This window comes from Ipomoea nil, unplaced genomic scaffold, assembly GCF_001879475.1.
Source record: "Ipomoea nil cultivar Tokyo-kokei standard unplaced genomic scaffold, Asagao_1.1 scaffold2742, whole genome shotgun sequence".
Classification (NCBI taxonomy): domain Eukaryota; kingdom Viridiplantae; phylum Streptophyta; class Magnoliopsida; order Solanales; family Convolvulaceae; genus Ipomoea; species Ipomoea nil.
In genome coordinates, this window is record NW_017619170.1 from 543,781 (window position 1) to 554,658 (window position 10,878).

The 10,878-nt window shown below is 40.9% G+C and overlaps 1 protein-coding gene across 1 annotated transcript; it reads left to right on the forward strand.

Annotated features, from left to right (window-relative positions):
• Positions 1 to 1,238: 1,238 nt before the first annotated feature.
• LOC109156594 lies at positions 1,239 to 5,779 on the forward strand. Its single transcript, XM_019304446.1, has 3 exons — positions 1,239 to 1,584; positions 2,050 to 4,107; positions 5,700 to 5,779. Exons 1-3 carry the CDS (start codon positions 1,239 to 1,241, stop codon positions 5,777 to 5,779), a joined length of 2,484 nt encoding a protein of 827 aa, XP_019159991.1.
• Positions 5,780 to 10,878: the final 5,099 nt, after the last annotated feature.

A 10,878-nucleotide genomic window follows, 5' to 3' on the forward strand; every position in this document is an offset into this window, starting at 1 on the left:
GTTACTTGGAAGACCGTGGATACATGAAAATGGGGTGGTACCCTCTTCTTGACATCAATGCCTTATGTTTGAAAGGAACGGCGTAGTTGAAAAGGTTGTCGCCGATGAAAGCCCTTTCACAGAGGCTGAGTCTTACTTTGCAGACTCAAAGTTCTACATTAAAAGACAAGTTATTGTTGAAGATATCGAGGAAAGCAATGACGATCCACCTTCCCGATCGAAGTCAGAGGGAAAACAAGTTGTAGAGGGAGATCAACACAACACGAAACTCATATTCCCGCTTGCAAGGATTGATACACTCAAAGCAAATGCAGCAAAATCATATGAAGAAAAAAGTGGTGATAAAGTGGGCCAAATATTCCCCGCAAAGCGTACTGAGGGTTTCGACCCTAACCGCTTATAAGCTTCTAGCCAAGGTTGGCTATAACCCCAACGAGCCACAGAAGTTGGGAAAGCTTATCCCAGAAGCCGGTGGTAAAGGCAAGGTGAGTCACCAATAACCTCAAACGCACAAAGGGTTGGGCTATGTTCCCCCTAAACCAGTGCGAATTCTTATAAACAGGGCTGCAAGTAATTGTATCTCCGCGGAGGGAAGCGAGTATGACCCAAAGCTCACTCCTACCAATGATAATGGGCAAGACAAAAAGAAGTCAGTCTTCGACCGAATCGGTAAGGCGGATTCTCAACGCTCAGTCTTTGATAGACTGGGGTCAAGTTCTAAAGCCCTAATGAGAAAGTCAATGCATGATCGACTCGGAGCTGTCTAAGTTGTTAAAGACAGTGCCAATGTTCCTGCTGAAGTGGAACCTCCCAAAAGGCTTAGATGCATGATTCCTTCTCGGATGAGACGAGAAACATATATTCATGTTTCATGCGGTGAAGTGTTGAAAGTCTAACCGAAGACCATTATACACACTCGTGTACATAAAGAGGAAAATGAGGAAAGCGTAGGTTCAAGTGATGACGTACCACCAACCACTCAGGGAGAGGTTGCATCGTCGTCCCATATCACTTTGTGTGATGAGACTCCGATTGAGGGAGAAGATGCAGAAGAGGCACCCCATGAGTTAGAAGAAGGGGTACGAGCCGCAGTGGATGAATTAAAAGAAGTTGATCTGGGAACTCCTGGAAATCCTCGTCCTATCTTCATTAGCGCACTCCTATCTGATGAAGATGAGGAAATCTATGTCACATTGCAGAAAGAATATATTGATGTCTTTACATGGACATACAAGGAGATGCCAGGGTTAGACCCAAAGGTAGCTGTGCACCGCTTAGCTGTGAAGAAGGGGTGTCGCCCGGTTAAGCAAGCTCAACGACGCTTCCGCCCCGAGCTCATTCCCTCGATTGAAACAGAAGTTAATAAGCTTATTGAAGCTGGCTTCATTCGTGAAGTTAAATATCCAACCTGGATATCCAGTATTGTGCCTGTGTGCAAGAAGAATGACCAGATCCGCGTCTGCGTAGATTTTCAGGACCTCAATGTGGCATGCCCGAAAGATGACTTCCCACTTCCTATCACGGAGTTAATGGTAGATGCCGTGACTGGGCATGAGATCCTGTCATTCATGGATGGCTCCTCCGGTTACAATCAAATCCGCATGGCGCCGGAAGATGAAGACTTAACTGCATTCCGAACGCCGAAAGGCATTTACTGTTACAAAGTAATGCCCTTTGGTTTGAAAAATGCTGGTGCTACATACCAACGGGCTATGCAGACAATATTTGATGATATGCTGCACAAAATGGTTGAATGCTATGTAGACGACCTAGTTGTGAAGTCGAAATTGCGCACAAATCACTTGGTGCATTTAAGGCAAGTCTTCGACCGCCTACGGAAGTTCCAACTCAAAATGAATCCCTTGAAATGCGCTTTTGGGGTTGCTGCTGGAAAGTTCCTCGGGTTTACTGTTCGACACAGGGGCATCGAGATTGAGCAAGCCAAAATTGACGCCATAATGAAGATGCCTGAGCCGAGAAACCTTCATGAGCTTAAAAGCTTACAAGGGAATTTGGCTTACATCCGAAGGTTCATATCAAACCTGGCAGGAAGATGTCAACCTTTTAGTCGGTTGATGAAAAAGGGCATCCCATTCATATGGGACGAGGCATGCAAGAACGCATTTGAGAGTATCAAGTCATACTTGATGAAGCCGCCTGTGCTAACCGCTCCTGTTCACGGTCGCCCACTAATCCTCTATATCTCCGCCCAAGAAAGTTCTGTGGGCGCCTTGCTTGCTCAGGAAAATGACAAGGGGAAGGAGAATGCTCTCTACTATCTTAGTAGAATGATGACCCCGAACGAGTTAAAGTACTCCCCAATTGAAAATCTATGTTTGGCACTTGTGTTCGCCATAAAAAAACTTAAGCACTACTTCGAGGCTCATACCATCCGACTTGTTTCCAAAGCGAACCCGGTGAAATATGTTATGGCGAAGGTCGTTCTCTCCGACCGCCTCGCAAGGTGGTACTTATTGTTTCAACAATTTGAAATCATCTATGTGCCGCAGAAGTCTGTCAAGGGGCAAGCCTTGGCCGATTTCCTCGCAGATCACCCAATACCTGCTGAATGGGACTTGTCTGACGATTTGCCTGATGAAGATGTGCTTGTCATTGAAGTCCTACCCCCATGGAAGATGTACTTTGATGGAGCTTTGCATAGAGAAGGGGCAGGTGCTGGAGTCGTCTTCGTCACTCCAGAAGGCGAGGTGTTGCCATATTCATTCACCTTGACTAAGCAATGTTCAAACAACGTTGCTGAGTACCAAGCACTGATACTTGGGCTCGAGATAGCGGCTGACATGAAACAACTAAGAATTAACATTTATGGGGATTCAAAGTTGGTCATAAACCAAGTGTTGGGTCTATATGAAGTGAAAAAGGCGGAGTTAGTCCCATATAACAACTATGCAAAGATACTCATGCAATGGTTAGGGGACGTCACAATTGAACATGTACCGAGGAAAGAAAACAAGCAAGCTGATGCCTTAGCCGCATTGGCTTCAACTATTGCTCATCCTGCAGCCCGAATACAAGTATGTCAAAGGTGGGTGGTTCCACCAATCTTTAATGAAGACGACTCAGTTGATGAAACCGTTGAACTCCCTACTGCCTCAGTGTATGATATAGGTAAGGACGACTGGAGGCAACCACTGGTTGACTACCTCACTGATGGAAAATTACCCGAGGATCCACGTAAGAGTGTGGATATAAAGCGTCGAGCTCCTCGCTTCATCTACTATAAAGAGACATTGTATCGTCGTTCATTTGAGGGAGTCTTTCTCCGATGTTTAGGGGAAGAGGAAGCTTTACAAGCTATGCAAGAAGCTCATTCTGGGGTTTGCGGTGCACATCAATCCGGTCCCAAGTTGCACTTCCACATTAAGCGAATGGGATATTATTGGCCTACAATGGTAAAGGATTGCATAGACTATGCTCGAAGGTGTCAAGCTTGTCAATATCATGCAAACTTTATTCATCAGCCACCAGAACCTCTACACCCAACAGTTGCATCTTGGCCATTTGATGCTTGGGGACTTGATGTGGTTGGCCCAATTACGCCTAAGTCATCTGCAGGGCACGCATATATACTAGCTGCCACCGATTACTTTTCAAAATGGGCTGAAGCCGTGGCATTGAAGGAGGTGAAGAAAGAAAATGTTGCAGACTTTCTCCGTGTCCACATCGTCTATCGATTTGGTATCCCGCGATATATCTTAACAGATAACGAGAAGCCCTTTGACAACAAGTTGATGGACAAGATCTGCAAGCTTTTTGACTTTAAGCAGCAAAACTCATCAGCTTACTATGCAGCTGCGAATGGGCTTGCTGAAGCCTTTAACAAGACCCTATGCAATTTGTTGAAGAAAGTGGTTTCAAAATCGAAAAGGGACTGGCATGACAGAATGGAAGAAGCTTTGTGGGCGTATAGAACCACATACCGCACACCTACTCAAAGCACTCCATACTCTTTGGTGTATGGTGTAGAAGCGGTCTTGCCTCTAGAGCGCCAAATACCTTCCTTAAGGTTGGCTATACAAGAGGGCCTTAATGATGAAGAAAATGCTAAGCTACGCTTGGCTGAGCTAGAAGCCTTGGATGAAAAACGTCTGCAGGCGCAACAAAGCTTGGAGTGCTATCAAGCTCGCATGTCTAGAGCTTTTAACAAAAGGGTAAGGACCCGTTCCTTTCAAATTGGGGACAAAGTCCTAGCTGTTCGCAGGCCCATCATCGTCACGAGAAAAACTGGTTACAAGTTCACTTCAAGGTGGGATGGTCCCTACGTGATTCTAGAAGTTTACACCGGTGGGGCTGTAGACACTTAAATTTTGATAAATATTGATTATTTATCAATATTAGTATATTTGAATATATTTGAAATATTTTGGATAATATTGATATTATCTAATTTGTTAATTAGATAATATCAAAAGAGTTTGAGCTTATCAAAACTCTCTATCCTACAGCTATAAATAGGAGCTCTCATTTCTATGTAATCACACACATCCTAGGAAAAGTGATGTAAACATCTAGAAAAATATTATTCAGGATCACAATAAAAATGTGATACTGAAAGTAGAAGTCTCTCCTCCATAATGATCATGCCTATGCCTATTGATCCAAACCTCCATTGAAGATCAAGCCATTTGAACCCGGAGGCCCTTCAAGAAGAACAAGCTATATATACAAGCCCTTCTTTGAAGATCAAGCCACTTGAAACCCGGAGGCCCTTCAATGGTGGAGTGTTCAAGGAACCAATTGAAGAATCAGAGGATCATCCAGAGACATGTACCCTCACCGCATTGATACTTGATATGTAAATCAGAATTTTGAATTTCTAAATATTTATTCAATTTTCTTTGTTTACAAATTGGCACGCCCAGTGGGACAGCTCTGCCTCTCATCTCTTCATAGGGACTTTCAACCGGTATGGGGGCAAACCCCATATGAAATTTGAAATAGAGGAGGCTAAATGATACTCCTTGGCACGAGTTAAAACGGCCTCATATCTTTCAAGGCTCCTTGGCACGAGTTGAAACGGCCTTATATCTTTAAGTTGTAGTGTCGAGACTTTCTTGCACTACATACTTTCAAGTTTTATATGCTCTCAAGTGGTGTACAAGCAAGTCTCGAGGGGGCATTTGTAGACACTTAAATTTTGATAAATATTGATTATTTATCAATATTAGTATATTTGAATATATTTGAAATATTTTGGATAATATTGATATTATCTAATTTGTTAATTAGATAATATCAAAAGAGTTTGAGCTTATCAAAACTCTCTATCCTACAACTATAAATAGGAGCTCTCATTTCTATGTAATCACACACATCCTAGGAAAAGTGATGTAAACATCTAGAAAAATATTATTCAGGATCACAATAAAAATGTGATACTGAAAGTAGAAGTCTCTCCTCCATAATGATCATGCCTATGCCTATTGATCCAAACCTCCATTGAAGATCAAGCCATTTGAACCCGGAGGCCCTTCAAGAAGAACAAGCTATATATACAAGCCCTTCTTTGAAGATCAAGCCACTTGAAACCCGGAGGCCCTTCAATGGTGGAGTGTTCAAGGCACCAATTGAAAAATCAGAGGATCATCCAGAGACATGTACCCTCACCGCATTGATACTTGATATGTAAATCAGAATTTTGAATTTCTAAATATTTATTCAATTTTCTTTGTTTACAGGGGCTTACAAGTTGATTAGTGAAGATGGTTTGAAGATCGGTCCAATCAATGGAAGGTTCCTAAAGCTTTACCACCCTTAAACTTGGGGTGTCAACACAAGTCGTGGAAATATGATGAACAACTCATCCACCAAAAATGCAGCACGTGGTCAAACTGCTAATGCATCTCGCTTCGTCTATGGGTGGGCCCAAATCATAGACGCTCCTGGCCCGCATGAGTCTAAACTGTGAACGGCTCAACTTTTAAAAAAAATCATTTGAACTACGTTTGACTTGATCTCCTTCATAGGAGTACGTAGGCAGCTTAGAAATCAAACTATCTAAGTTCAGTCATAACAAAAACAAATCCAATTCATGTTGCAAGAGTGGTTTATCAAGACAATCATTCGACAAGTTAAAGCAAAGATGTACGAGTAATTGCTAAAAGTCAAGCACAAAAATGAGAAGCATTCCATTACCAAGAGTTGAGGGAAAAAACAACAACAGTCTTGCAACCAAAAAGAAGAAAACGACTAAAGGAAAAATAACATCACTCAATGAAAAACCTAAAGCTAAGCATGTCATCTTTACATGCCTCCAAGCTTCTCTTGGCCTCATTCAAGCTCTCCCCATCTCCTGGAGTCAACAGAGTCAACCCTTGGATGAGAGAGACTTCTACCTTGGCCTTTGAGACTGAATTCTCAATAGCCTCAGAAGCGATAGAAGTGTCATAATCACAGCCATAGGGGCAAACCCTTCATGAAATTTTAAAGGGAAGAAGCGACAGGATACTCCCTGGCACGAGTCGAAACGGCCTCATCTTTCATGACTCCCCGGCTCGAGTCGAAACTGCCTCATATCTTTTTGATACTCCTTGGCATGAGTCGAAACTGCCTCATATCTTTTCGATACTCATTGGCATAAGTCGAAACTGCCTCATATCTTTTCGATACTCATTGGCACAAGTCGAAACTGCCTCATATCTTTTCGACACTCCTTGGCATGAGTCGAAATTGCCTCATATCTTTCAAGACTCTCTGACACGAGTGAAAACTGCCTCATGGTGGCCTCCAAAAGGTCATGGTACATACTGAGTACGGCCTCAGTTTGTTCCCTTGCAAGGATACTAGTTACAAGAAGTTTCACCTACAAGTATCCATCCCCCAAAAGTCGAGAGCATGTCCAGAAATTGCACATGATGTATGCTGGATTGTAGAGTCCATGTCTTTAGGGACTCGAATTAAAAAAAAGTCCGATTCTCCACTCAAAGTTAAGTCAAGCCGTGCTTAAAAAGTTTACCACCTAAAGGCTAAGACTCAAAGAAAATTGCCATAAATGTACACAAGGCAACTCATATAATATGTATTATATGTATACATACCACGTGTCTATATCATATATTATATGCGTGTGTACATATATTATATGGTAAGGCAATTATACACCCACAACTTATATAATGGAAGCATGGGTTATATATTATATACCCTCACATACCAGTGGCCCACACGACATATACATACCCACACTATAAAACATACATATATAATATACGGCTTATATATGAATAGTGGACCATGTTACTATGTATTATATATAAACCCATTCTGGCAGAAGGGTGAAAAGAAAAAAAAAAGCGAAAAAAAAAAAGCAAGAGCCTCCCATGTTACATATACGTGTATGTTCATACACAATTGCACACTACCCAAAACTACCTTATATAAATGTATTATATATAGGTAATATAGCCACACTACATGCATACTAGTGGACCGTGTGTTTATATTGCATATATGTAATTCGAGCAATGCAACGCAAGCCAGTGCATTACATCAGTGAACATGCAAAGGGACGTGTGGAAGCTCAGTAACCAAAGTTACGGCTCTTGGTGGTTGATATCCAGCATATCTAATCAGTTCCATTCAGTCGTGGTTAAACAGCAAAGAAATTTCTCTTGCTATTTTGGAGCTCCTGTTGACAGTGTCACCGGCGACCTCTGTAGCGGTCTCCTCTGGCGACATGGCTCACTGGCGACCTCTATTTCATGGACGAATGCAGCAACAACAACCTGCCGGGGCAGGTGCTCGGCGACATCCTGGTTGCTTTCTACTCCGGTGATGGTAGCTGAACGCGTGAGTCAGGGCAAAGGTACAAAACAAGCTGGAAAGTCGATTTCCAGGTGTTTCTTCGTCGACATCGCAACGGGAACAAAGAAGTATAGATGAGCGGCGGCGACCTTACGGCGGCTACGGCAGCGTGCCGGACCAACGTCCTGAGGCGACATCCCAGCAGTGGCCTTCTCCGATGCGGTGGCAACAGCGACAACACGCCGGAGCATGTGTCCGGTGACGTGCCAGCAGTTTTCCGTCCCCAATGACGGTGGCCGGTGGCTGGCGGCGTGAACCCAAACAGTGGTGGAGGTCATTCCGGAAAAATCAATTTCCAAAAGGTTCCGGTCCGCTGATGGGGAGCTCAAGAAGAGGCATAGCAAATGTCCGATGCGATATTAGATCGCTAGCATGATTCCGTTCCCTTCATCGCCAAGTACGATGAGAATGGAGAGGCACTATCTGCTGACAAGAGAAGATCCAAACAATGGTGAAAACAACCGGGAAATCAATTCGCGGGAAGCTCCGGTCCAAATGTTTGTGACAATGGCGAGTCCAACACTGGCGAGAAAGCAACGGGATAGTTAATTCCCAGGGAGTCCCATCAAGTGCTATCAATCCTCTTTGTTTGGTTTCTCGAATTTCCATTGTAGATGGAAGCTGCAAAAATTAAATACATACATATATATATATATGGGCAAAAATTAAATTTACATGTGTTATCTCTCCGCTCGTTGAAGGTCTCGCTGAAGATTGAAGATGCAGAATAAACGAAAGGGTATTTATAGTGTTGTTTGGGTGGAAATGGTTCATGTGCTCACCGAAACTATCTCAAATTTGCATTCAATTTGCAGACAGTCTGTTACGTTTGCATTATCAGCAATACATGCATGGTTTAGGAAGACTCCGTTTCCATTTGGGATTCTAATGCTGGGTTGTGAGCAGTTGGCAAATTCCTGGTAGGAGAAGGAAGCTGCGAGCCTAAGCTGTGATTCAAATTTCAGGATTCTTTGAAGAAAAATTAAATTTGATTAGAATTAAAGAAAAAAGAAATGGGCCTTTAATGTTATGTTTGGATACACTATGCACTTCGGATATTGGAATGCTATAAAATATGAATGTTGGGTTACTGTCAAATTGGGCACCTGCAGCCAGTAAGTAGTTAATTGGGCTTCTGTGTGCAAATATGGGCTTTTTAAAAAAAAAGTCAAAATAGCATTTATTGGGTTGCTACAAATATGGACTCTTGGATTACTACGGTTAATTTCGAGACTACCTTCCCTTTGCATTTGAGGCACGTCAAGCAAGTCTCGAAGGGGCAATTTGTAAGCATTGAAAATTTAAATAATGTTGTTGGACCGTGGTGGATAATTGATTGATAAGTTAATTACTTTAATTAAACTAATTGGACTAATATTTATTTAATTGGGTTAATTAAATGGCCCATTGAATAATTAATTGGTCTAATTACTTAATTAAATGTAATTGAATGTTGGATTGTTCGGCCCAAGTTGATGGAATATTTAATTAAGTCGGATCAGGCTGCTTGGATTAATTAGGTTGCATATAGCGGGTTTGACTTGGTCTTGGCCCACTAAAATTATATGTGGATTATATAATTTTGAAGAAATTGGAATATTTGAAAATTTAATGAAATCATGAACCTGGACGCAATGGTGTCCCGATACTGAAAATTTAATGAAATCATGAACCTGGACGCAATGGTGTCCCGATACATTCCTTAATTTAATTAAAGAAATTAAATTAAATTAGGAATTAAGAGTTGGTTGGAGATTTTCCCTCACACTCACCACTATAAATAATTAAATAGTGGTTTCATTTTCAAGAATTAGAGCTCTGAAAATCTGCATACTGAAGCTCTGCCGAAGTCTCGCCAGGATATCGTCTGGAACACGCCCGCAGTTGTACTGCGTATACCGCGCTGAGGAATACGCCACTTGAACACCGGAAGCCCTTCTTTGAAGATCAAGCAGCATATTAGCCCTTCATTGAGGAACAAGCTACTAACTCCGGAGGCCCTTCAGCAAGGAACTACTCCAGTTCGGCATACTCCCGAACTCGGCATACTTCCAGTTCGGCCATACTCCGAACTTGGCATACTTCCAGTTCAGCATACTTTGAACTCAGCACACTTCCAACAAGGAACTCGGCATACTTTCAGTTCGGCCATACTCCCGATCTCGGCATACTTCAAGTTCAGCATACTCTGAACTCGGCACACTTCCGATTTGGCATATTCCAAATTTGGCACACTTCCAATAGGCATACCTGTAGTAGAGAATTAGAGGACTTCTTATATACAGAGATTGTACCCCTTCCCGTTTGATATATACTTGATACTACTTGTAACCGATACTTTGAATTTTGAATATATACAATTCGAGTTTTTCGCGCTTACAATGTGTATTTTGAAAAAAATTTAAAGTATAATTCTATTAATTATAATTTATATTATCATATTTATAATTAAGATAATTGTATTTAAAAATTTAAAAATTAATATTTTAATTTTGTATGATTAATATGATAGATAAGTATATTTATGTATTTAAGCCGATTTCTAAATATTTATGAATGCACATTTATTTAATTTTATAATTATATTTACTTACTTATATTTCATATTATCTTAAGTAACTGCGTTTAGAAATTAATAGAATTTAATTTTTAAATTTATTGTTAATTTAGTTAATTAATAACTATATGTACATAGTTAGACATATTTCTAAGTTTATAAATTTTTTTAATTAAAAGTATGAGTTTAGGAGAATTTCAAAATGAATTTTTCTTTAATGATTAGTCATGGTATCTATCAATGTCTATAATTATAATAATAATCACAATTCTACAATATATATATATATATATATATATATATATATATATATATATATTAAAAACATAATAATTACCAGTATGAGGATAGAGGATCAGAACATTCAATATGGCTTACCAGTACAACCACCACGCCCCAGCAGCCCGTCATTGATACATGCAACAATAGTTCAATCGGTATGTTTTTTTTTTTTGAATGCAGTTCAATCGGTATGTATTATCTCTAAATCTCTAAAA

Excerpts from the sequence above, each read along its gene's own strand:
- LOC109156594 (XM_019304446.1), top strand. The coding sequence starts at position 1,239 with ATGCCAGGGTTAGACCCAAAGGTAGCTGTGCACCGCTTAGCTGTGAAG. Across the intron at positions 1,585-2,049 it reads ATTCATGGATGGCTCCTCCG|GAAGATGTCAACCTTTTAGT; the intron begins GTTACAATCAAA and ends CAAACCTGGCAG. Across the intron at positions 4,108-5,699 it reads AGAAGCCTTGGATGAAAAAC|GGGCTTACAAGTTGATTAGT; the intron begins GTCTGCAGGCGC and ends CTTTGTTTACAG.